Consider the following 27732-nt stretch of genomic DNA (forward strand, 5'->3'; position numbering starts at 1 on the left):
TTCTAGGATGAGTCTTTTGCGCACTGGTGGATAGATATCTAATACGTTACAGAATATTAAATAAACTTACAATAAATTTTATCCAACAAAGGTTACTGTCCGTAAGGTGTGTGGCCCTCCAGCCTATGGCCACCAGATGTCGTCGCAGCCGGTTACGTTTTTCGTTTTTCCCTCATTTATTTAATTTTCATCACACGTCACCGACCTCCGCCTCGTGTCTGTGGAGTTGGCGAGCATCTAACAGCTGAGTGACAGGGCAACAGGCGGCACGAGTTTGAGCTTGTGAGCGAGTACATGCCCGACGGAAGAAAATAATAAATCTAATATCGTTTTTTGTTTGTTGGCGGTCTTGAGAGCATTATACAATTGAACTGAAACTCCATCAGTGTGTCTTAAGATTTATTTAAAATCATAACCAGCGTTTAAAAGTGTCTTAAAAGCCGGGTAAGTTATCTTTTTTATCTACCAAGTTAATTCGCTAACTAAACTTGACTAAGCTAGGCTATAATGTATAGTTAGACTAGTAGATATGTCAGAATTCCAGTTACATCCTGGCTAGACATTGCGCTAACCAGCTAACCTCAAATGGGAGACAGTCTACAAAACATTTAGATAATTAATTGTAGATATCTCTACACAGACGTAGATCTACTTAGGTTAGTAGCATTACTTGTCATTGAACTTACTCGTTGCTATCGGCACTAAGTTAGTAAACGTTACATGGTCATGTTGTGTTGTAATTAGGTAGCTAACGTGGCGAGTCTAGTTACTTAACTGAACATCTAGATTGTTTTAACTTTAGCTGACGGTAACGGCGCACCGTAATTTATTGGCAACATGCTAGCAAAGTGACAAGGGAACACTGTTTGCTAACTACAGTACTGGCAGGGACATGGTAGCTAGTTAACTGTGGCTACCTAGCTAGCGTTAACTAACACATGCATTTCATTTAATGGGCAACACGTATGTACGGTCAGACGGATCTGAAAAGGCTTAACGTTACGATAACCTGTTTGGTAGCACGCTAGCTGGCCAGCAGCGTTTTATATGTGGGTTCAAAAAAAGTTTTCCTCCATAGATGGCTAGAGATCTATCTTGCACATTTCCCAGTGGCATTACGTATATGAACTACGCTTAGCGAAAGTCTTGTTACTAGTAATAAATGTTACTTTATTAAAATGATTATGAACACGATCATACGTTTTTTGTTAAGCGGATATAGTTAGTAACATTTGCGTGTCCCGAAGGATTTGGACAAAGACAGATTACTAACGACATGAAATCCCGCCTACGCTCCAGTTCGTTCTCTGGGATGCTGTACGGCTTCCGGGCTCTGTTGACCCATAGACTAGTTTGGGAAGACAATCTAGAATCTTTCCACCATGATTAATGGAAAACGCAACCGTTCGCCTTATTTGTTTGCTTTAATATACTTAAATCAAGAGTTGTCTGAAGTTTGAGTATTTGGAAAATCATAGCACCGTCAGATGTAGCTGGTAGTAGGCAGATGGCATGGAAATGTTGCACGCATAAAAATTAAGTGCGCTTGTTTTGCTGGTGTATATGCTTGGCTCGTTTAGCAGTGTATTTAGATGTAATTAAATATGCTTTTAATTTAATGTTTTGTTGATGGCCAATCCGTTTTAACCATTACACAATTTCCCTCCCAACCGAATATCTGGTTCTGTCCTGTATCAGAGCACACCAGGAACCATTCAAATATTCTCTGAGAATTGTAGAAACAACATTATGGCTAACAGTGTCAGTGGTACTGAAAGCAAACACAGTATTAACCGCACACGGTATTGCCTCTTGTTCTTTAAGTTTAAAAAATACTCCCCTGCCCCCCCTCCCCCAAGTCCTATGGATGACATGTGATGCCTGTAAGCACTGAAAATCCCCCTGAACTCTGCATGAGGGGATGGCTGGGTTCTTTTGATTTAATTTTGTTTTGGTATGAACTCTGATTGCACTTGGAAAAAACAGCTGTGTGACCTCAGCTTGTTTGCTTACCTGAGAAATGATGAATTTCTAGGTTTCCCTGTGCAGGAGTTTTAAACCAGACGACTGGGGGTTTATTTTGATCTTTGGCCTATAGGAAATTCAGAGAAAAAAGTTGCGATAGTGTATTCTAAGAAGGGTGCTTTATTGTCAGAAGCTGCTGTCTGCAAGTTGATTTAAGTTTAATGCAAGTTTAATTGCAAATAGCCTATATTCAGCATGGTTGAATACTCTTATACTGCTGGGTCTCCTGGCTCATGCCCATTCTCAGTGTTGTACAGGCAATATTTCAGCTGGTTGCACATCCCAGCTTTAGGTTTCAGTATGGTGTTTGTGTTCCTGTGGGTCTGCACTGGAGACTATGTACTTATGCGCGTACCTCTGTACTGCCTGATTTGGATTGCTTGGCCTCAGGTGCATGCCTTTATGTGGACTGATTTGATTGCTTTTTGATGCAGGCACCTGATTCGTAGCCCTGATTGTCCTCATTCCCCCCCCCCTCTTGTTCCACCATTGTCTATAGGTCTAGGTTTGTGTCCTGCTCAGCTTCTCATTGTGTGATAATTTGGCTACCAGTTTTCTGAACTAAGGAGAGTGCAGAAGCCTTGAGGCTGTGTGTGCTCAGTTTGGTCTTATTGCATAATGGTAAATCCTTTGAATGCTGCTGTTTGCAGCGAGCTTTCAGCACAGCAGCTCATGTTATTTGAACTGTTTGTTGCCATGACAGCGGTGTGACGTGTGCTGTTTTGGCAGCAGGGTTCCCCAGCTGTCAGCCCTCTGTCCCGAGAGTAAAAGCCCTGCTCTGGTGTTTCACCCTGTTTCCATGTGCACTCACGCACACACATACTCACACGCACACACACTCACACACCCACGCAGAGTGTGTTGGCTCACATAGTGTCGGACTGTGGATTTTCCTGCGGTTGGGAAATCTCAGCACTCTGCGGTCTGTCTGTGACCTCTCATTGGCCCGTTCCCTTTCAGCTCCACCCATGGCGTGGTCCTGACCCCTCTCTCCCCTCTGCTGGGTTTCGGAGGCGGGGGCTGCGGGGATGAGCTGGGCAGTGGGCGACTGGGCGGCGGGGCTGTCGGGCACAGCCCTGCAGAAGGTGCGGGAGCTGCAGGCCCAACAGGACCGGCTGCAGAGGGAGAAGCAGCAGAGACAGCTGCAGCTGGAGAGCACAGAGGCTGCCCTCTGCAAGCAGAAACAGAAGGTACACACACACACACACACACACACACACACTATCACAGCCTTTCTTTATAAGCAGAAACCAAAGGTACAAACACACATACACACACTGGTACAGACCTCCCTCTAGAATCAGAAACAGAAGACACAAATGCACACACACACACACACGTGCACACTTGCACACTCACACGCAGACTGAACTCTCTAGTACAGTGACTGCCCTCTACAAGCAGAAACTCACTGTCTAAAATTCAATTCATAGTCACTGAAAATGGCTGGTTATTGACATCATTTCATGGCACATATGAGAACGGTATATGTAAACGACCAAAGAGGTCACTGCAGGTAATTTGTCCTGGTCCATGAGAGGGCATAGGTACAATGTTAGGAGCAACAGGATGCCCCAGGGAATAGTAATCTTTTTCCTTCAAATTCATTTTTATGTTCCAGTCGTAAAGCACTTTAGTACCCTGTAAAGTGTATATCTTTACTACTATTGTTATAAAGGGGACACCCTAAATAAATCAGAATAGCTATAGTTTTGGCAACTTAACTCTTTTTGGCTGCATCTTAGGCTTAAATCAATTCCCATCTCAGCTAGCTAACCACAACTGCCAGATATTTCCAGGAGAAATCCGTATTTGTTTTTACTACCGAGTCCCAATGTGACATAAGGTATTGCATCTACCATTTGCATGACAGTGAATTTACCTGAATATACAAAGACACACATAATCACACAGCACAGACAGATGCACACACAGACACACACACACAACAATTGACTTGTATTTTGAAACAACTGTGATGACACAACACATACCTACTGCCACATTTATATGAATTGAGAAATATAACTATGATGACACGCACCAAGCATTGCATGAAAATATTGCCTAATTCAAATAAAACATGTATCCTCCTGGCTATAATCCCCATCCCTATTAAGTGAAGATGATGAACTGTTAATTTGGCACCTAAACATATGGCCCTCCATATCATCGGGGCCAGTGTATAGGCATTAATTAGTTTTGCGCAGCGTGCATAGATACTCGCATCAACATTTTAGATTTTTGATTACACAGTTTTCTGTGTAGTTGTGTACTTCATTATGATGGTTTGGAAACAATTTTTTGCCACGGCCATGATTATGCATTGAATGTGAGATTGAATTTTGACGCAGTTCGAGGAGGTGCGCGTGGAGCTGGCCGGGGTGCGGAAGGACCTGCAGAGCTCTCAGGAGGAGGTGCTGGTGGGGGTGCGGGAGCGGCAGCGTCTGTCCCAGGAGCTGCAGGTGAAGCAGGCGCAGGTGTGCGGCCTGGAGGGGCAGCTGGACTCCGCCCGCTCGGTATCGCACACGCTCACTCAGGAGGTCAAACGGTGAGGAGGAGAAATGGCTGCCCACCTTTATCTAACAGGTGTCAATCTGCATTCCTGGAGGGTCGCAGTGTCTGCTGGCTTTTGGGATGTTCTCGGCACAAGTGTCTCATTTTAAGTCATCGATTGCCTGAGGAATCCACAAACCTTGTTCTCAGGGCCTTAATTGAAAGGAAACCGCTAAAACCTGCAGACACTGCGGCCCCCTGGGGATTCAGTTTGACACCTCTAATCTAATTTATCAGTGAAATATGGCCAGCACTTTACACCTGTCCTGTGTCTGAGTGTGTCTGAGTGTCACAATAATGTGATTTAGACTGACTTTGACAGGATTTGTGTTGCCTAAGTAAGAGAGAGAGATGGGCAGAGAGTGAATGAGATGGTCATGTCAGAACAAAGATGGATAGATGGGGAGAACTGCGGGCTGAATAGAAAAGGATGAGTGTGTTTCCCTGATTAAAAAAGCACTGGCAGGGAGAGTGGGCCTGTCAGGTTCTCCCTAAGAGTCTTCCCAGCATTAGTGGTAAGGGCCTTAGACTGAGAGGGGTTGGTGCTAGCTAGCGCTACCTCATACTAGCTGTTATTTTTGCTCTTGAATCACTGCTTGCCACTCGACTGCTAATTAGATGTGAGATTATAGGTTTGCGCGGTGGCTGCGCGCTTTCGCCTGTAATCAGTCTCCTGAGTAGTCCGCCTAGTCAGACCTTATGACTGTGGCCCCAGAGTGAGACAGCTGCGTTCGTAGAGCCCCGTTACTCCACTCACCCTCACTGGTGACTGGACTGAGCTCCTGAGTGAGCGATAAAAGTTAAAAAGATAATCAGAAAAACTCTAAATTCCACAGGAGCGGCGATACAGGTCTCTCAGTGCTGAGGTGCCGCTGCAAAGCGCGTTTAGTGGAAACGCTGGCCTGTACTGATCGCAATCGTAGCAGTGGGTTGGCTCTCTGACTGTACCAGTTCCTCCTGTTTTTACTGTCAGGAAGGCTGAACGGAGAAAGGTGAAAGGTGTGCGGCTGGTTATCCGACATTGCGCTGGCTTCCGCGTGTGAGGGCGGGTGTGCGATAAATGAGCGGGCAGACCCGTGCACAGGATGTGCGGTGGAATGGAGAAAGAATGGATGCAGGCTTACCTGCCCCTTCAGAGTCATATAATGATGGTTAATGATCAACGTGGCCGATTCAGCAGCGCCACTTCCAAAGCACTGCGGCCGTACGCTGTACCCCAAAATGAACAAGTTACACGATCTGCGAGATCCGGTGGATACATGTGAATAATACACTGTATTAAGGAGTGTACCAAAAGTATTTGGTTTCCTCTGTGGAACTTGCAGTTATGTGAAAGGGGGGGGCCCTGTGACGTGATTGGTCGTATCTCTCTCTTCTCCAGGCTGGAGGCGGAGCTTGAAAAGCTGCAGAATGCCAACAGCTCTGGGGACTCTGCGCTGTTCTCCACTCCCTGCTGGAATGTGTCCTCATGGGAACACAGTGGTAACCCTGTCCCTCCTCTCCTCTCCCCTCTCCTCTCTCCTCTCCTCACTGCATAGCCTGTGGCTGTCCCTCTCCCCATCTCTCAAATCACTTCCCTGTCTAACTCTCCAACATTTCTCAATTCTCCTGCCTCTCTTTCAGTCTCTCTATGGGGAGCTGGTTATCCATATTTTTCATATTGTGTGGCGCAGCTGTGTGCATATCTCTCTGTCTCTGCCCACCTCTCTCAGTCCGTTCAGTGCGCTCTGCTCCCACCTCTCTTTCCTCATCTCTCTGTGTGGGAGGGCAGCCTTAACCCGTCCGCAGCTCTGTCCTAAAATACCGCTCTGACTCAGCTTCTCCTGCTCCTTCTCCTCCCTCCCCCGCGGTTGGTTTTTCAGCATGCTGAATTTGACATGCAAACCCGCAGTGTAGGTCAAATGGAACCCTACCCTGAACATTGGTTATGTCCTTCTAATGCCAGGTGTACAATAGAGAGCCCCCATGAATTTGCTGCTGTTGTGTTCACAGCTGTCAAAATGAGACATGTCTCTCGTGTCCTCCCCCCCCCCACAGGGTCCCGCAGGGAGCAGAAGGACTCGTCCGGAGGAGGCGACGGCGAGGTCAGAGCCCAGCACGTCAGGGTGAGTTTGCGCCCGCGCAGTCCGCCCCGCGCTGCCCCACACCGTGCAGCGGCTAAGCGCCTCTCTGTCCACACGCCCCCAGCAGCAGCTGCAGTTCGCCGAGCACAGCCCCACACCTGCGTCTTCCCCGTTCCCCCGGCAACTGCAGAGCACCCCGCCCTCCGGCCGCCGGAACCGCCAGCCCAAGCCCCCCTCCGCCTCCGCCGTCTTTCCGTGGGAGAGGGAGGAGGCGTCGTCCGCCCCCAGGGGGAGGGCCGCCGCCTTGACCCCGCCCACCGGCAATGTCTTCGAGCGCTGCAGCCCCGAGGACGCAGAGAAGGAGGCGGACGTCAGGAAGGAGAATGACAGTGAGTGACAGCAGCTCTGGCCCTCTCTCTCTCAACACTGCCCTCTGCATGTCTGGGGTGGGACGTACCGCTATCATTGCAAATGTGTACTCAGTAAAAATAAAGCTATGTGTTCACTCTAGTAAACTGACTGTTAAGGGCTGCCCTGTGATTATGTCTTGGTTTATATGTAATTACATGTTATATTTAATTATATAGAGAGAGAAAATACATGTTGGCTTTCTCATTCCTTGTGAGTAAGGGCACACGGACCCTTATGAATGCACTCCGATGCACTCATAGACCTGCATAGACGGTGGTGCTGTCTGTTCATTCTGTCCTCACTGTGCTCGTCTCGCCCTCCGCCTTTGTTTTCTCAGGCCTGTTGCTTCCTTGCATCGTCTCTTTTTTTTTTTCCCGTGTGATTATTCCGTGACCCCGGCTTTGTACCCGGCCGAGGCCGCGTCAGATAATGCCAGGCTCGGCGTTTCCCACGGGCACGCCGTGACGTTGCCCCGCGCCACGCGCTGGTGTTTGCTGACTGCGGATCTCTGCCCTGTAACGCCCCACAAAGGCTGTTTTGTCCTAATGTGCATTCCGAGTGGCTTTTCGCAAACCGCAGCACTGATATTACTGCAGTGCTTTAGAGGTGGGTGTGGGTGTGGTTGTGGGACGGGGGAAGGGGAGGGGCTCACGTTGTGTACGACTCAATGGAAAAAGTGGATGTTTGTTTTAGTTGATAAAAAGATTGATTTATTGCCTCGTCGTCCTCTGTTTGCATTGCGGCATTGCTCAGCGTTTTAATAATAATGTAGTGATGTTTTGACGCAGTCCCTGTCGTTATCAGTGCGCTCCATGATGATGTTGTTGCTCGCTGGCAGGCCGTAAAATACTAACCTTTATCCAGTCCTGGATAACAGACACAGCCCTGTTTGCCGGGGCCACTCCAGGCCTGGATAAAGGTTAGTATTTTGGTGAGGCCCTAGTGGGCAGGGCAGAGTCTATTATCCAGGTCTGAAGAGGCCCTAGTGGACAGGGCATTGTGGTTTATCCAGGTCTGGGGAGGCCCCGGTGGACAGGGCATTGTGGTTTATCCAGGTCTGGGGAGGCCCCGGTGGACAGGGCAGTCTGGAGAGGCCCTAGTGGGCAGGGCAGTGTGGTTTATCCAGGTCTGGGGAGGCCCCGGTGGACAGGGCAGTCTGGAGAGGCGCTAGTGGGCAGGGCAGTGTGGTTTATCCAGGTCTGCAGAGGCCCTAGTGGGCAGGGCAGTGTGGTTTATCCAGGTCTGCAGAGGCCCTAGTGGGCAGGGCATTGTGGTTTATCCAGGTTTGCAGAGGCCCTAGTGGGCAGGGCAGTGTGGTTTATCCAGGTCTGGAGAGGCCCTAGTGGGCAGGGCATTGTGGTTTATCCAGGTCTGGAGAGGCCCTAGTGGGCAGGGCAGTGTGGTTTACCCAGGTCTGGAGAGGCCCTAGTGGGCAGGGCAGTGTGGTTTATCCAGGTCTGGAGAGGCCCCAGTGGGCAGGGCATTGTGGTTTATCCAGGTCTGGAGAGGCCCTAGTGGGCAGGGCATTGTGGTTTACCCAGGTCTGGAGAGGCCCTAGTGGGCAGGGCATTGTGGTTTATCCAGGTCTGCAGAGGCCCTAGTGGGCAGGGCATTGTGGTTTATCCAGGTCTGGAGAGGCCCTAGTGGGCAGGGCATTGTGGTTTATCCAGGTCTGCAGAGGCCCTAGTGGACAGGGCAGTGTGGTTTATCCAGGCCTGGAGAGGCCCCGGTGGACAGGGCCCTGTCCCTGGGCAGCGATTCTGTCTGTGTTTTGGGAGTATCCCTCACACGGTGGTTCTCCTCTCTTGTTTGTTGAGTCCTCGCTTGCGCTTTCCGTTTCCCATGTTTAACTTTCTGACTCCCCCGGAGAGTGTCGCCATGGGAACTCACCGTGTGCATCGTTGCTGCGCGGCAGACTGCCACCCTGATCCGCGGGTTGAGCTCGGAACAGCAGCACGCCCAAACCCGCGTGCTCTCGCGCGCGCACACCTGCTCTCTGCGTGTGGGAACTGGCCTGTCTGCCAGCCTCAGAGCTGCACTTTTAAAAGTCCTGCTTTTATCTCCCCTTCCTGTAATATTCATGATACCACCTCTGAACAAAATGCCGCAGTTCACAGTAGCAGCGGAGCGGCGGCATTGGCTGCCTGCGGAGTCCGTGGCGGGGGGTGTCACGTGCATGCAGAAGCGGTGTTTGAACTGCGCCCGAGAGCTGAGGGCCAGCCATTGTGCTCCAGCCGGTTCGGTCAGTCTCGCTGCCAGTAAAACTCCATTGTCATTTTTATGAGTCCCGCGCTCCACGGGCTGGGAGGGACGGGAGGAGTACGGAGAGACATGTAGCCCCGAGGCGGCGAGGCGAAAGGGGGGGGGAGTCCGTTTTGGGAAAACAGACCGAGCTGTCGTTTGGCTGACCTCAGCGCTCAGAAGAGCGGCGTGTGGATTTTAAACGGACGTTGTTGCCGAGCCCTCCGGTGCTCGGCTCGGTGCTCAGCTGGCCCCGCGCGTGACGTCAGCGTCACACGTCGCCCGCCGCACAGTCAGCCCAGGCCGTGTGACTCACCGCTCTGCCTTTTCATTGGCCGTCTGCGTTTCACCTGCGGCAGGGCTCTCATTCGTAATAAACCGTGCTTTCATTATGTAGTCGGCCATTAGGCCCAATCCCTTTTCAGCTCCGCTCAGATGCCATTTGTTGGCATGACAATGAGACGGGCGTTTTTACACCACTAAGTGCTCTGACAAATACTGGTTAGAAGTGATTCATTTTTATTGAACATCCCTGTCCTTAATAAAAAGCACACAAACATTTGCACAAATAGTAAAATGTATATGACTCCATGACCTTTTCACAATCGACACTCCCTTGAGCTTTGACAGTCTGGTTTCACTGCTGCAAGGACTGTTTCATGTATTATGGGTGAATTCTTCCTTTTGAGGAAAAACAAAAAATATATTGTATTGCAGTATTTTTCAAATGTGTTGAATGAACCCGCATTAACCTTGCATTGCGTTTCTGAACGTAGATATCATGGAGCATAAATCTTTTACTGAAAGGTTAGCGTCATTATTTCATCAAGCTTGGACTGGAACACCCCTCGGGTCTCTACCTGTGTTATGTGGTCTGGCAAGCTTTCTTAAAAAAAATTAAATCCTTCCTGTTCGTGAAGAATTTCCCTTTATCTAATTTCCCTAACAGTGACTTGATCTGCTGACAGGAGTCAACCTGAGAAATATTTAGTACTCAACTTTGTCCCTTCAGCCATATCTCTTAGTGAGACTGAGTAGATTTAAGTGTCTTCAGTATTTCCTCTGAACTTTCCTACCTGGAGCCAGTGTAGTTGCCTTTCTTTGTGCTTTTGTTTCTTTCTTACAGTGTGGTGCCCAGAACGGCACACTGTGCTGTAAATCGTTCTGACAAAGACCAGAAAGCCTCTCGGTGGCTCTTTAAATGTATTCTTTATTACTGCTGCAGCACAATGCCTAGATCCAGATGCGAATCAGTAACTTTACGACTCTTTTTCAGACTGAACATTAGTTTCTCATTTTCAATCTGCCATACATTGATCCTGTCGTAAATGCATTCCTCACACGCAGAACTTGTATATGGCTTTATTAAATGTCATTTTTTGGTGTCCACCCAAAACAAGACTGTTATCGGGCTGCAGTTGCACTTGTGACAGTATTTGTCGTACTGCCCCTGAGGCGGTGCTTTTAATAGCCATGTTCCCCTTCATGCACATTTTCCTGAAACTGATCAATACTTACTGGCCGCAGAGCTGTGTTCTCAGTCTGTCATATGCTCTGCATGAATGGTTTTAAAAGCAGTTGCATTTGTGTTGATTTGAAAAGAATGGGCATAATGATGTCACAAACGTGATGGATGCCATTTCCAGAGTATTCTACAGTAGCAGGACAGATGTGTGCAGGTATAATTAGATGCTATAGTACACATACCCAAATGTGATAAAATGCAGTTTTGTTATGTTTCCTGGCGTCTCCCCTTTAGAAGACAGTTTACAGTAAGAACATGCAAAAATATGTCATTTACAAATTGTTTTATATATGTTGACTTTCGTCATCGCTGTTTTCCAAGGACCTTTTAGATGCAAATAAGAAGAAAATCTAAATCTATTGTTACTGTAGCTAGCTTTTATTTTCTGGTTATTCACTCTTTCTGTCCCTCTCTCCTTTCCTCTTCCTCTTTCCCCAGTCCAACGATCCAAAGTCGTGGAGCTTCAGACGTGGGTTCAGTCTCTGAAGCAGGAGGTCTGCTCGGCTTCGGACCGGCACCGGGAGTCGGAGGCCCAGTTAGCCGAGGTGCAGGGGGAGCTGGCTGCCCGGGAGCAGACCCTGAGTCGGGCTCGACAGGAACTGGACCAGGCCAACGGCCGCGTGGAGAAGGAGAAGGACAGGGTGAGCTGGGGCATGGTGGTGGAGATCCGGTGAGACAAGGTGTAATGTAAATTATTTGTGTGGTAGACCTGGGAGACCTGTTGTAACTTCAGCCTTCATGAATGTAGTGTAGTAGATTTTGCCTGTATTTTATTTTTGTATGTTGTTATATTGGCTCACTGGTTTCGTGCGATGTGATTGGCTGGCTGCGCAGGCGCAGGCTGCAGAGCAGCGGGTGAAGCAGCTGCAGGAGGAGCTGGGTTGCCAGAGGCAGAACGCCGAGAGCAGCCGCCGCAGCGCCGAGCAGCGCAGGAAGGACCTGGAGAGAGAGCACCAGAGAGTGAGAGAGAGAGAGAGTGTGTGAGTGTGTGAGAGAGAGTGTGTGTGTGTGTGTGTGCACGCGTGTGTGTGTGTGTGCGCGCACATGCGCGTGTGTGCGTGCGTGCAAGAATATGTACACTTGTGTGCATGACTGCGTTTTGGCAAGTGGTCCAAAACGAATTAAAAGTACTGTTTTCTTTGGCTATATTGGCACGTATCTATTACATGATATGTATAAACACATGATGAACTGTTTATTTAGGTTTGGCTCATTGGTACTCTCTGTTAAGTGGCTGTCAGTGTGATTCTCAGCCCCCGCTAAATCAGTGTTATTTGGCTTACGATGCTAACGGCTAACAGAGAGTGAGCAACCGACACTGGATGTAGGAATGCTTTCAGCCCGACATCCCCAGTTTATAACATGATTAGTGGGGAGAAACTCCCTTCAAACATCCCTTTAATGCAGTGGTGTCAAACTCGTGCCATGGAGGGCCGTGTGTATGCAGGTTTTCATTCCAACCAATTAATGCTGCCTTAATTGAGTCCAATTACTCATTCAGCCATATGCGTTTAACTGCATTGAAGCACAGAATATAAGAACATTTTTATTTAGACAATGCGGGTCACCATAGACGTCGGGTCACCATTGTGCACAAACCTGCATCCCTAATTCAGCAAATAATTTAACTAATTATATAATCAAGATCTGAGGCTGGAATGAAAACCTGCATACACACGGCCCTCCATGGCACGAGTTTGACACCACTGCTTTAATGCCTCAGCAAAATTTCCAAAATAATGAATATGAATGCAACCATTGGGGGAAATTAATCATTTGGTGGCTGTACAGAGTGAACTAGGGATGTGCAGGACTTTTTTGGGTATATCGCCCACCATATCCGCACGGCCTGTGTGTGTTTGTGTGAGTCTCTCAGTTCCAGCGATTGTGTAGTAACTGTGTTCTGTGTTGTAGGAGTTGTTGGAGCTGCAGAAAGAGAGCCAGTCCAGGGAGAAGCAGCACCAGCAGGAGAGCAACAAGCTGAACCAGGAGCTGCAGCAGGCCCGAACCCTGCACAACACGCTGCAGGCACAGTGTGACAAGGTACCAGCCCCACCTCTCATGCACAGACAGCACAGACGCACGTGCAGCACAGACACACAAGCAGCACAGACGCGAATCAGTCAATGAACATCACACCGAGGGTCTGCTGGTTGGCTGGAGTCATATCAGTCATAAGAAGAAAAGAACATATTGGAACTAATCATTTGGGTCTTTTTTTGGCTACGAGGCAGGATGTACATTGACTGCCAGCTGCCCTCAGGCATTGACCCCAGTGTTTTAATTTGCTAGTATTCCAATGTTCATTCAGTGCCGTCTCTCAGAACTCTAAACTGTGGTTGTCGGTGGGAAGCATCTCTGTGTGTGTGTGACCCGCCTGGCACAAGCTGAACACAGGGTCAGTGTTGAGACCTTCTGTACCAAAATTCTTGCTTGGCTGCGTATCCTCTCTTTTTCCCCCTCTGTCTGTCTCTGCCTTTCTGTCCCACCATCTGTTTTATCCTCACCATGGATTTGGGAGCTCTACGGGCCAGAAACTAATGCCACTTTCCTCCTCTCCTCTCCTCTCCTCTCCTCTCTCCCTCCCCCACTCTCTCTCTTGTTCTTTTTTCCCATCCTGATTTTTCACAATGGAGTTTTGAGCCCTGAAGGTCAGTGTGTGATAATCTCTGTGTGGTTTGCCTCTTTTGTTTTTCCCCTCGTCCTGTAATCTGAGCTGCACGCTCCTCCCTGTCTCTCATGCACTGGCACTCCCTTAAAGGGAGGGGGGAGTAGGGGGGGGTGGGGGGGTGGGGGTCAGGAGGATGAGTTTGAAAGGGAATGATTGGGTAAAGGGAGATGGGCGAAGAGTTAGGGGGAGGTACTGGGACAGATGGGTAAATGAAAGGGAAGGGGGAGTTCGATAAGGAGGAGAGAGAAAACAAAATGTTCCCATTGCTCTGAGAAATTCCACACCCACGTCCGTCTCATTGGCTACACTTCAGCTTCGTGCGACTCTGTTGGTTGTCTTCAGAGTCACTGAGAGATGTCATTTTAGCCTGCTTATTCTACGGGTGTCGCTACATGATGAACTGGATTGCATAAAGGAATTGCTTAACCTGAGGGGGCGCACGTTGGCTATCCACCTTGTCTGTGGGACTCCAAGTGATCCTTGAAATCAACCAACATGCATAGTCTTTTTATTTGGTAAATGGTTTTCCAAGAAAAATCATTTCCAATATTCCAGTTCATATTGTCTTCAAAATTCTGCGGTATAACCACATATGTCTATGCCTATGCTGACTACATATATGAAACATATTACATTACATTTAAGCATAATTTAGTGAACTGAAAGGTCACCAGGCTGCAATACTGAGCAAAGGTAACAAGGGTAGGGTAGGTGTAAAACAGGGGACACAGGTGCTAGTTTGTGTTGTGGTGTCCCAGATATCCGTAGTAGTGTGGAGGTAGTTTCAGTTTGTCAAGCAGAGATGGTGATTGCCAAAACTGGTTTCGGTTACAGACCAGATTGTTTGCCTCTCCTTTTGAATTTGCATTTGAACCCGTCTGTCATTGATGTGGGCATGAACTGCCATTGCAGTTGCACGTTCCAGTTGGACAGCATGCTGCATGTGTCCGTACCTTTAAAATATGATTGATTCTTAAAAAAATGACTATATTGATTAAATCTGTGTTCTACCCCATTATTCTTTCCCCCCCCCCCCACCATTGTCCCCCTCTTCTTTTTTATCCCCCTCTCTTTGCTGTCCCTTCTACAATACCCCTCCCAATTTCAACCTCCCTCCTCTTACTGGCCTCCCCTATTTTGCCCATTTATCCATACCTCATTCTTTGTCCATTTCTTTACCCCCCCCCCCCCAATTTCTCCATCTGTACTTTCCGGTCTTTGTCTCCCTGTCTCATGCTCTTTCTATTTACTCTTCCTTCTCTCTTCCCTACACTTCCCTCTCTTCCATCCCTCTATTTCTCCAATTTCCCTCACTCCACTTTGCCCTGGCTCTAGGTGTTGCTGCAGAAACAAACTCTCGAGAAAGATCTGGACGGTGTGAAGGGCAAACTGCAGTGGACAGAAAAGGAACTGCAGGAGTGCCAGAAGAGAGAGGCACAGATCCAGAGCAAGCTAATGGTATGAAGCTACATTCTGTAGCCAATTAAGAGCAAACTAATGGTTTGTAGCTACATTCTGTATCTAGTTCAGAGCAAGCTAATTGTACAATGCTACATTCTGTAGCCACTTCACTCTTGCTAATGATACAAAGCTATTTCTGTAGCCCGTTCAGGACAATTTAATGGTATGAAATTGTTCTGAAGATAGTCCAGAACATGCTGGTTGTTGGAAGGCATTTTCTGTTGCGAATCCAAAGTACAAGTACACTATTGCTACAAAGCTGTGTTCTCTAGGCAATTAAGGGTGGGCTAGAGGTAGGAATCTGCATCTTGAGGCTGATCTAGAGCATGCTGGGGGGATGAAGGCTTGTTCTGCTGACCCCAGGGTCAGTTTGCCATGCGTACTACTAGCTGCACTAGCAACGTGTGAAATGCCCTAACTGAACTTTGACATACACAGCTACTAGATGCCTTCAAGCTCATTCGCAAATTCACAAGAAAGCCATACACGGAACAGTACATTTATCTGACGAGGGTCATCTGGCCCCTCCCTCCCCCAACCCCTCCCCATCTGCACCATCCAGTGCCATTCAAGCTAAAGATAAGCAGTTTGCCACAGTGTTGGAGAAGGAGTGGTGCTGTTGTTGTCTCGGTCACGATTAATGTTATCAGGTCCACAGCCTGGTGTTGCTCTTGTTCAAGGACATGAGAGTGGCACAGTATCACCCTCTCCCTGCTGGCTCAAAAACACGGTTGGATATGAAGCCATTTTAGAATGAAACGTTGGCTGCTGCCTGATAAAAATTCTGTGAAGTCCCTCTCAGAGCAGGACCCATCCTCTGTGTCAGACACTTGTAATGTGCACTCTGTCCTGCAGGACGCGCTGCGGGAGAAGGACAGTCTGGGGCTGAGCCTGGAGCAGAGCAGTCAGCGGGTGAAGAGTCTGGAGGAGGAGGTGAAGAGACTGAGCCGGGAGTTGGCCGAGGCCCTGAGGCTGGTGTCAGAGCTGCAGGGTGAGTAGCAGTCAGCTGACTTGTGATGTCACACGTCTGTGACTAACTCATCACAAACTCTGTGATTTGTCATGTGCTTTGAAACTGAGTAAGTCTTCCTTACTTTTACTATATGTTGGTATCATTATCTCTCTGTTTTTAAATAAATAAGAAAACAAGTTAATTTGACACCCTTTTCCTGATTTTTCAACAAACTACAAACCAAGCAAATTTGTTTACAATTGCTGTTGTTAACTTTAAAAATCACGCCTTATCGTTTGAATGCATACATACTCCAAATGTTTAGCGGAGTTGGCTTGTGTCCTACTGTGTGGAATTTGAAGTCCATTTTAGGAGTGTGCTAAAAGGCAGTCACGCTGCAGAAAGGGTGTGGTCGGCTTCCCAGAACATTATGCGCATAGGGGCAGGTAGGGGTAACAGAAGGTAGGGGTAAATTAAGTTGAAACTTGGTTTCAACTTGATTTTTTTTGAAAAATCAAATTTCAACATTTCTATGAAAATTCTTCAGGACAGTTTTTTCATTTTTGAAGGCTCACTCGGGTATCAAAAACTTTGTGCAGGAAGTAAAAAATGAAGTGCTTGTTCATTATTCATGCGTTAGAGGGTGAGTAGTTGTGAGAGAATTCCAGAAGGAAATGGAGATTTCCCTGCAGTAAAACGAGTCACTTTCACCATGTAAACTACACAACAATGCAAACCTCACTTTGCAGTAGGGCTGCCTTCGACCAGATAAAATCTTGGTCGACCAATGAACACTTTTTTTTCAACCGAAAGTCAAATGATCAAAATGATGAAACAAATTTTTTTGCTGTTGTTTTTGACTTTTTCAATGTAAATTGCGAACTGAGTTTGGGGGGCGGGTTTGGCCAATAAAGGAGTGTTTTGACCAATTGACTAGTTAATCAAAGGAGGTCAGCTCTGCAGTGAAGGTGAGGTTTTTGGTGAAGGGGCTCATGAAGTCTACATTGCACACATAGTGGCCGGTATACAGTACACGAGTACATTACAATGTGGTTTGAGTTCATGATCATATTGCATGCAGTAGCTTGCACCTGAGTGAAGCAATTCAGTTTATCTGTTTGCTGTGGTACAACAGCAGCTTGTAAGACATCTGTCTTTATCACACACACACACATACACATATACACACACACACACACACACATACACATGTACACACACACACACACACACACATATATACACACACACACACACACACACACACACATATACACACACACACACGCACACGTTTTCTCCTCAAAGGCAAACTGACTAATACTTTCGGTATGCCCTTTGACTGCATGTATTTTGAACATTTGTATTTTGCTGTCTTTCTGCTGCCCCCTATTGGCGGAATGGTCTGTGTTGTAATGGTACATTAGGGAGAAAATGCATTCGTGCTAAAAGCTCTCCTGGTTTCGGGAAGTTCCGTTTCAGGAAGTGCCTTTAACATTCTGTAGAACAATGAGGAAATGTTTTAATTGGTCACTGGATTGTTAATAGAAGGCTTAGTAATGCTTTGAGTGGCACATAAGTGCTCGTTAGGCTTGTTTTGTTCTTGTTTCTCTGACAGAGCAGATTTTTCAATGGAGTCATCACCTATTGCACTTGCTGTCTCTCTTGGGACTGTACTTCATCAAACTGCTGTACTTTTTGCGCTGTACTGTGCAATTACAGTTAAATTACAAGATATGTGAAAAGATTTATGTTTTAAAGTAAAGGCAAGCACTGTTTCATTCGAGAAAATAATATTTTGAAGCTTTAAACCAGTATGTAATTATTTGACTGATCCCAAAACCTTAAATTAATGGTTACTCATAACATGGATTTAGTGGTGTAGCAATATAGTTGTAATGGATTCATTGCCCACTAAGATGGAATGTATAATTTGGTCTTTGTCCTCGAATCCTAACCATCATACTGTATTTTAAGTATTTTTTTTATTAGCTCTGAATATCCTCTTTTCATTGTATTTGTCATAGCAAGTGAGTGGCCTGTTTTATTTAAAACCTTAATTTAGTTATTTAATCACATACATAATGGACATGATCAGTTTATTCATTTAAAGTGGAAGCAGGTGATGTGTTTGAAATATTACTGAATTACTGAAAGTTTTAGCAGCATTTCTTTAATATTAGTTGGCTATCTGATTATAAACCTTACCCTTACATTCTTGGGAAAAAATATTCATGAATGTAAGAGTAAGGTGTAAACACTAAACTGGCCTTTCATTTGTTTTTGTTTTTGTACATAAACATGTGGAGTGAACTGTCATTGCACATTGAGGGAGATCGTAATCTCTGTAAAAGCTAATCAGACTGGGTTCTTCTGGACAGACCAGTTTATGTATAAATACCATACCATATATAGTATATGCTCTACCCCTAATTTTCGACACTTTGCACTCCAGAACAGTCTTTTGAGTTCTGAAATAATTCAGAGAACAACACTCTTCCGAATGCCCATAAGACTGAGGTAGCATTGTGAGTAGAGGACTGTAAGTATGACCAGACGCAGTTATAAATAATTCATAGTACTTGCCACAGCAGCCTGTCTTCAGCTTGTTTAATAATGTGGGCAGTCAGCAAAGAGTAGCAGACTTTATTAATGCTTTGGTTCAGCCTTCCTCAGTCTTTCCTTTGCGCTGTCACATTTGACGACTATGTTCTCTGTATTTTTCATTTTTTTTAGTTTTAAATGTGCAGTATTCATAGCCGCAGACGAAGTTGATATATCACAAAATGGAACCCATCAATCTTTAATTCCTTTCATTCTTTTGTTTTTATCAGTCTCATTTTTAATGTATGTGTTTATATCTTCTGACTGTCTGCTTTCTGTTATTCGTCTTCGCTGTCTCACGAATGTTTCTTACGCTGGAACTTGCACTGGGTGAAAATGAGCAAACGGAGAACATCCTGTGATTGCACAGCATTCTGTGTGAGAACGTCCTGGAACACAGCGTTGTGTGATTTCGCCATGCAGCATTTCTGAGTATTCCCAAATTGGAAGTTACAGGCCGGTGGTTTGAGTTACAGGCCGGTGGAAAGATATTTCCCTTTGTATTAAACATAGGTGAAGAGCTTTTTCTTTCTTTGTCTTATCCGTCCACTTATGTCTTCCTTTCCCTCCAATTTCCCACCTGCAGCTCAGCTTGCTGTCCCTGCCACACCGGCAGTTCCTGCACGATGTCTCCCTGTCGGGGATAGCTTCTCCTGCCCCGTGACCCCCCATCGCCCCTCACACGTGCCGAAGAAGAAGGTTGCCAGGCCCGAAAAATCCAGGGAAGAGCAGCAAGAGCAGAGGGCCAAGTACCCCACAGACAGAGAGCCAGCGGAGGGCATAGACTCTGATTTTATAGGGGAGTTTGGGTCCCAAGCACCGAAAGGTGAAGGAGGGAAGGCAGGAAATGAGGCTGATAGGAGAGGCTCCATAACCCGACAAGAGGAGGATGAACAGAGAGGAAAGGAGACGACTCCACTAAAGAGAGACAAAACATCTGTCGATGAGGAGGGAGCGTCCATTAAAGAGCAGGAGGATGCAGGGACTGACCAAGGCGAGACCTTGCAGAGGGACGTCAGCGTCTTGACCAAAGATGAAAAGCAAGAACATCACAGCTGTGATGGCGATACCCAGCCAGATGGTGTGGGTGTTCTGAGCCAGGACTCCGTTTCCTCATCTGGTGTCAAAGGCCAGCACGGCTCGCCGTCCTTACAGGATCTGAAAAGGGAAAACGCGGCCCTGCGTGATGACCTCAGGGAGGCCAAGCGGGAGCTGGAGCAGAGGCTGGAGGACCTGGAGGCCCAGAGGAGGGCGGAGACGGAGGCCAGGACCAAGCTGAAGCAGGTGAGCCGAAAGCACTCCTCCCAGGTGGAGCAGCTCCGCCAGAAGACTCAGGAGCTCAAGGAGGAAGGAGGCCGGCTGGAGAAACAGGTGGAGGAGGAGAGAAAGGAGAGCGGCAGGCTGAGAGAAGCCCTGGATGCCCTGGAGTCTGAGCGTCGGGAAGAACAGGTGGAGAAGAAGAGAGAAGGCAAAGAGGAGAGGGCTGAGGTAGACAAGCTGAGGGCAAATCTAGCGGCACTGGAGACTGAGCTCAGGAAACAACAGGAGGATGGGGAGACCGAGAGCTTGAAAAGTGAGGAGTGCAGGAGAGCTCTGGAAGAGGAGGTGGCAGAACTTAAGACCGAATTGGAGGAGTTGCGGAATTCGAAATTGGAAGGGGAAAAGGGGAGTGAAGAGGCCAAGAATCCCTTACTACCCCTCATCCTGGATTTTAACTCCAACAACAACAATTCTGTCACCACTGGAGATGATAATTTGATTCCATCGCCAGCTGGACCCATTCCTCTCTGTGACTCTGTGGAAGAGGAGACCCTGGAAAAGGTAGAAATTGACCTGATCTGCAAGGAGGGAGCAAAAGCCTCAAAACCTCCTGGAGAAAGCAGAGAGCTTTATCTGGCGAAGCCCGCTGTTGATGGGCCAGGGACACAAGCAAAATCAGAGAAGTTGCTGGATTCAGATGAGGTGGTCCAGCTGGTCCTGGAAGTGGAACGCCTAAGGGGCGATTGTGTGAAACTGCGGGGTGAGAGGGACAGGGAGGCCGGAAGGGCTAAGCAGGCCCAGGCCAGGCTAGAGGTCTTGCAGAGCCAAGTGACTAACCAGACCAAACAGCTGACCCTTGCCTTCGAAAACCAGAGCGGCAACATAACAGACCTGCTGGGGGAGCTGCAGGACAGGGACAGCACCCTCCAGAGGCTGGAGGAAGAACTGCGTGGCTGTCGTGGGGAAATCGCTGAACTGAAAGCGGAGAAGCATAAGCTGCAGCTGGGGAGTGAGGGCTTTGAAGAACCAGAGGAGACGGGGCCCGTGGAGATGAACTCTCATACACCTTCAACCCCGGGTCAGGCAGTCACACCAGATAGTGAAGCTGAGCAAACGGCTGACCGAAGCCCGCTTCAGGATTCTGGCCAGACTTCTCTTTCGATGACTCCTCCTATGGAGCAGATGTTACAAAGTATCAACAATGACGGCTCTGTGAAGGATTTTCAGGCAGAGTTACGTGACTTGAAGGCTGAGAATGAAGAACTGAGATCTAAACTCGCTGCAGCTGCGACTGTAAAAGGACTGAATTGTCTGGACGCAGACCTAAGTGCTCTCATAGGAGATGGCACCACTCAGAGACTAGTGGCCGAATTAGAGGCTGCCAAGGAAGATCTCAGCCAAGTGAGAGCAAAGAATGAAGAGCTTCAGTCCATGTTATCTCAAGCCCAGTTGTCAAACAAGCAGGAAAAACAACCTCTGGATTCAGAAGTTAAACAAGGACTTCTTTGTGAGAGCCAACAGAATATCATTGTTTCTGGAGATTCGGGCACCCATGCCGAGGAAGCAATGGGAAGAGTGGAAGCTTTTGTGAATCAAGACTTCCTGACAGAACAAAGTGAAAACCACGAACTGAAATTAATGGTTGAAACCACATCTTTTCTAGAAGGGAGCATGCAGCAAACAATGTCGACAGGCCAAAAGGCAGGTGACGCACACAAGAGCAACAAAGATTCAGAGTCAGATACGGATGTGCAACATCATCAACATCATCACGCCATTATCAGGTTGCAAGCTGAAAATCAGGCATTGAGATCCTGGGCTCTTGCAGTGTGTCCTCCAGATAGACAGGGGGAGTTAGCTGCTATTGCTGAGAGCGGATTTCATAGTGGCACTAATTGCAAGCTGGGTGATGGTGACAGTAAATTGACTAGAGCTGAAAATTTAGCTGATGAAGGGTCTGTTGGTATAGAGAGGGTGGTTGTGAGTGAACAGAGCAGTCAAAGCGATGTGGCTTCACAGTCGTTGCTGAAATTGCCGCCTGCCCAGGAACTCGCCAGTCCTCACAGCAATGATGGACTGCATCTGGACGGTGGAAAAGACCCACAGGATCAAATCCAGTCTGAACCATGTGGTCTGAAATCTGGGGAAATGGATGATGATACTGCCCAGCAGCAGACTGTCACAGGCAAAACTGGAATGGAGCAAGACCAGTTCTCTCCGTCTCAGCTCACAGCTCTTCAGAAGCAGGTTGGTTTAAACCCATGGTTGATTTTCATACTTTCCCTAATTTATTCTGAATTTGCTTAAAGGATGTGAAGCAGGGTTTTTTTTTTTTTTTTTACTGTTTGTACATGTTCATTTAAGAGTAAGATGTTTATTGAGTTATAAATACCATTTATAGTGTTCATGTTTGTGTTTTTAGTTCTGCCCATAATTCCTCGGAATTGTACTAATTCTGCTTATAATTCCTGGGAATAGTAATTGGGTTTATTATGAAAATGAAGTTTAAATCTGGGGGAAAACATTTTAAAGGACATAGTAATTGGAAAGAAAAGGTTGTGGTTTAAAAGTGTTTAACATGCAGAAGCTAACATTCGTTTAGGGTTAATTAGTCTCATCTTGTTTCTATCCCAGTTGATAGAACTCCAGTCCGAGGTCTCTAGCCTGCGAGAGGAGAACACAAGACAAGCAGAAGAGCTTGAGGTCTGGAGGGTCACTGGAGAGCCCATCTCCCCTTTGCTAACAGGGGAGACCGCCATTCACTCTCGCCAAGGCTCAATAGTAGTGGTGCGTGAAGACCAGCTGGTCCTAACCTGCAACGGGGATGACCTTGAGTCCACACACACGCTACGGGATGTGCAGGTGGAGTATGGCGGGCTGGACATCTCTGAAAAAAATTCTGCACCAGCTGAAAGAGTTGACCGTGACAATGGACAAGGCTCCTCAAACCCAACTGAGAGGACCCTGGAGTCACTCAGAAGCACAGGGAATCTGCCGGTGACTATCCAGGTGAGCCAGATATTTTGGTTTTTGCTGAAAATATATTGTTATGACCTTTCATCTGTTTGCTTCTGAAGTCAAGAAGTTCTACCTTGACTTATAAATCTGACGTCTTGACCAAAGTTTTGAGAGTTTGGATAATGATGCCTTGTTTATGTGCTTATTTCTGCTTTTTTTCCAGGTGCCAACTATTGATACTAATGTTATGACAGACTTCAAGACCAAAGCAATGATTCACAGGGACATGGATAAAGGGACCAAAATCAGGCCGGGCAGTCATGATGTTAGTCATCCTAGTTCAGTCACTGTGGAAAGTGATGACAACTCTAAGGTAATTCAGTCCTGCGTTGCAGGCAAACAGACCAAGGCAACAGAGAACACTCACAGAGACGATCAGGAGAAAGGTGCAAACCATTATGACAGCAAGTCCAAAGCAGCAGACTGCAGAACTACAGAGGACCATATCGAAGCAGCTTCCCGTGAAGGCAGTCTGGCCAAAACCAAATGCACAAACAAAGCAATGGACCACAAAGGGACTCATGCACCTGCAGTGGAAAATGCAGGTGCAGTCAGTGAACACATAGCGCCTGTTAAAGAAACTCAGGGGGTTGAGAGGCCACATCAACAGATTCTGTGCTCTGTCAACACTAAAGATTGCACTACGGATTCAGGGAAGACACATAGAGATGGTAACTCCCTCTTGGAAGAAAAAAGAAAGGAATCACAAATTACAAAAAGCATTTTCATAACCGAAGACACTCAAATGTACTGTGTACAGACAAAAACTCAAACTGAAAGTAAGCATGGCTTGAAGAATGATTCCCCTCTTTTCAGCGAGGTTGACACTACCAAAGGGAATACCCTAACAACAACCCACAGACAGTCACCGGACAGCACCACAGATATGCCAAAGCTTGTCTGCCCTGGAGTAGAGAGAGAAAAGGAACCTCTGCCACCTCAGCACAGTGCCCCCTGCGGGCCAAAAGTGGTCACCAGAGACTGTCAAACTCAGACCGAAGTGGACAGTGAGAGTCTGGCTTTCACAGAGCAGAGGGCAGGGGTCGACCCTGAGGGCAGTGTGAGTAAAGAGCTTCGGAGCATGGCCACTCAGACGGATGGTGACAGTAGAGGGGTGGAACAGGCGACGCCTGGGCCCCCTGCTGGTGGTGGGGAGATAAAGCACTCGAGCACCCAGACCGAGCCTGCGGAGATACAGGACGAAGATCCCAACACCAGCAACGAAGAGCTCGAGCAGAACTCGTATTCGCCGCCGCTGTCGCCCATGCTGGCGCCGGAGGGCGGAACCGGCCCTCTGTTCTCCGGGTCGTTCCCCATCCCTGCCGACCCGGCGCGTCTGGCAGAGAGGATCCGTCGGAACCGCAGCCGAATATCGGCCGCCTTCGACGACACGGAGTACGAGCCCTACGGGCTGCCCGAGGTCGTCATGAAGGGTGCGTATATCTGAAGGCTCTATTCGAGAGACAGGCTCTTAAGCGACAGGCGAAGTTGCAGTGGTATGTAAGGTTAGCATTGCAGGTGCTTTCAGAGGAGAATATGTGCTGTATGACATCATAGCTTAGCTTCTTGCAGCTAGAGTCATCCAGGATCTGTTTATACTGCATCAGAGTGAAGTGTCCTGTACAGGTGGATGACAGTTTTGCACAGACATGTGTCTACCTGCTGTACAGGTATGTCTAGGAGCCGCGGTTAACGTAATGACAGCCAGTGTTGTTCCCCACGCCCAGGTTTTGCCGATATTCCGAGTGGCCCCGCCTGTCCCTATGTCCTGAGGAGGGGCCTGCTGGGGACCGACGCGCTGCCCCTCCCCCTGAGGGAGCAGGCGGAGGAGGAGCAGGATTAGCTCTGACACCTCTGACCCCTGACCCCGCAGGTAGAGTGGGAGTTTAAACGCCTCTGTTCACTCTCACGCACACGTTTTGTATAGTGGCTGAACCCACACACGACTGCTACACCTGCACGTGGACAAAGTCACCGCATGTTCTTCTTCACGTGTGGTCACAGAACTCAGTTTGCAATAAAGTAAATTTCGGCCTGACCCACTCAGGTTAACTTTACTGTCAGCACCTGGATTTCCTCACTCGAGATTAAATGACACATTTTGTGAGTCGCATGGCATCTGACACGTTCGACTGTGTTTGACTGTGTATATAACTTGAGCCAGCTGTTTGGCCGACCGCGTTTGGAGCGTGTGTAAATCACGCTCAGGCATTGCTATCTGCATGTTGAAAGTGTTGAACATGTCTTGGTAATTTCGTTGCCATTGAGGTTTGTTGGGGTTCAGTGCGTATTAGAATGATCAAGGGTATCTGTTTCACACAGAATGGCCTTGATGGCCGATGTGTAGACTGCATACAGAGCTCTCAAATATGTCCTCTGTCTAAGCAAGCAACAAGTTAATAATTTGTAATCTGTCTCTCTGAAAAGTGTGATAAGGGCATTCAGGACACAATTATGTGCATTCTTTTACTCAGGGATTTGCACACTGACAGGCAGGGTCTGTGGGACTAGGGAAGGGCAGGTCAGTTTTATTAAATACACCAAAGTGAATGCTTGTAGTGTGCAGGTATGTGGTTAGTGCAGCATATTTGCCTCAGATTCCCCAAAGTGCATTGCAGCAGAGGCAGTGTTAGGTGGAGGATAAGATGCACTGTTACACAAACACATTAAAAAAAATATTCTTTTTATTTTAAGAACTTAAACCAAAGTGAGTTGTGATAGAAATTGCATGCTTGAATCAATCTTTTTAAGTACAAGTTGATCACACAGAAAGATTGGGTGGTTGTGTAAACAGAATCGAGGACCAGAAGGTTGTTCAGATCTAAGGTACACCACTGCTGCCACAACTTTGAATCAAGTTACTTAAGTAAATTTGCAGTTGTACAAATAAGTAAAGTACCAAACCCTATTGAACAGTTGTCAAGTGGTGAATATGGGTGTCTGGAACACAAATGAAATCATAAGATGTGGAGTAAATTTATCCCCCAGTTAACTAATGTCAGTCACTTGGTGTCTCCTAGAAACCCACACCCCAACATAAAACATCCAGACAAGGGGATTTGCACTTATTGAGGCTCAGTTTATTCGTGTTGCCAGTACTGCAGCCCGTCTGTCCCCCGGTCATGTATACACACAGTGTTCACAGACATGCGTTTCCAAACATGGGAAGCCCTGTCGCGTCCACGCGTACGCTCGCTTTCTCTTCAAAATGGAACTGCTGCTGTCGTCCCTGCTCCCTGGTTTGAACTACAGTCAAAACACTTCAGTTAATATTTTTCAGACATCCTGACACGGGTTGAATCACTGTCTGTGATTGTGTATTGCAAAGCCTGCTGGGAGAGTGTGTTTTGGGAGAGTTCAGTGAACCCGCCGTTCACTGGAGTTTTCATCCCACCTGTAGAGGACGCAGTAGAAATGTGGGTGGGTTTGAAGCATTTGTTTTTCACAAAATAGTGGCACCCGTTTCTACAAATTCCCTTTTGTGAGGAGTTTGGAACAACCCCGATTTCAGCCCGTATGTGACGATTTGTAGTGTCCACCCTGAAGTCTCAATGGCCTATATTTGTTTGTTTGCTTTGTTTTATTGTAACAGGTTTGCAGACCGTGGACTCCAGTGCAGACCTGCTGAATCAGGAGAACTTCAGCACTACATGGGATGAGTTGGAGTGAGTCCGCTCCAGAATGGTTTACTGAGGATAAAAAAAATACTAAGAAAGTGTATGGCTATAGCCAGCATTTTAGTTCTCCTTATAAAGGACATGTGCTTATTGTGTGCTTGGTGTGTCCAAACAAAGAGTTTTGGGTTTTGACTAATAGAGACAAGTACTGTATAATAGAACTTGTGGCAATTTATTTGAGAAAAGTGACATTATTTAAAGCGATATTATTTGTAATCTTGGGGTATTATCCACTGAGATGTTTGAGTCAGTTAAATCCTCTATATGGTTATGAAAAGTAAGCTAAAGTCACCTCCCCTTACAAAGCCACAGAACAAGGCTCACCACCCTCATTCACTAAATGTGCACTACAGGGAGACCCTGACTTACCGTGTGACTGTGTACACGTGTGTGTGCGTGTATGTGCCCTCCGAGCATCTTTAGAAATATTTTCAAGCTATTGAATAGCGTGTTAATACCAGCCAGTTTGCAGCATAGTAGGCTGAGAGTGGTTTTCTGTGGGACTGTATGCGCATGTGTGTGTGTGCCTGTGTGTGTATGCCTGTGTGTGTGTGTGTTTGAGACTGTATGAGTGTGTGTGTGTGCGTGACTGTGCGCTGTATGTGTGTGTGTGTGTGTGTGTGTGTGTGTGACTGTATGAGTGTGTGTGTGCGTGAGAGTGTGTGTGTGCGTGCTGTGAGCGTGACTGTGTGTGTGTGTGTGTGTGTGTGTGTGTGCTGTGTGCGTCTGCCTGCACTCACAATAAACCAGGACTGCCTTTCCGCTCCATTTATGGTGATCAGCCGTTTGAGCTGGGCCCGTTACCTTCTGTCTTGCATTCGCAGCGTAAAAACCCCGACTCGCCTATGGAAGGGCGCTTACAGGTGTACTCAGCCATAAACAAATATATGAATGTATATCCACTGATGCTATCGAAAGTTTTATGTTTTAAGGTTTTGACCTATGACCTTTTTTTTTTTTTTTTTTTTTTTTTTTTTTTTTTTTTAGAGTGTACATTTCTTTATAGTTTAATATATTTTTCAAGGTTGTATTTTAAATATTTGGATTTTGGGGACAAGTGTGCTTGTTAATATAGATCACATTAATGCAAGATGCTAATTTATGTGAGAGGATATTGGTGCATACTCGTGTGTATAATTGCATATGTGCACGTGTTGTATAAGCTTTTGCAGTTAGAGCATTGCCTTTGTTTGAAACTAGTGCATTATTAGGCAGATTTTTCAATATTATATAAATGGTTTTCAAACTTTGAGCACTCAGCACAGATG

At 47.0% G+C, this 27732-nt stretch overlaps 1 protein-coding gene across 3 annotated transcripts; it reads left to right on the forward strand.

Moving 5' to 3' along the window:
- The first annotated feature begins 213 nt into the window (after positions 1-213).
- On the forward strand, positions 214-27074 carry si:dkeyp-115e12.6 (centromere protein F). Of its 3 annotated transcripts, none has more exons than XM_035410254.1 (16): positions 214-444; positions 2986-3215; positions 4380-4576; positions 5963-6063; positions 6619-6686; positions 6769-7033; positions 11260-11462; positions 11656-11781; positions 12736-12864; positions 14828-14950; positions 15809-15944; positions 19096-22016; positions 22404-22778; positions 22951-24220; positions 24515-24660; positions 26380-27074. In XM_035410254.1, exons 2-15 carry the CDS (start codon positions 3054-3056, stop codon positions 24628-24630), a joined length of 6192 nt encoding a protein of 2063 aa, XP_035266145.1. In that variant the 5' UTR covers positions 214-444; positions 2986-3053; the 3' UTR covers positions 24631-24660; positions 26380-27074. The 3 variants fall into 3 exon arrangements, with proteins under 3 accessions (XP_035266145.1, XP_035266146.1, XP_035266147.1); XM_035410255.1 differs by having other exon boundaries at positions 6772-7033; XM_035410256.1 differs by having other exon boundaries at positions 6835-7033.
- The last annotated feature ends 658 nt before the right edge of the window (positions 27075-27732 follow it).

This window comes from Anguilla anguilla, chromosome 3, assembly GCF_013347855.1.
Source record: "Anguilla anguilla isolate fAngAng1 chromosome 3, fAngAng1.pri, whole genome shotgun sequence".
Taxonomy (NCBI): Eukaryota; Metazoa; Chordata; class Actinopteri; order Anguilliformes; family Anguillidae; genus Anguilla; species Anguilla anguilla.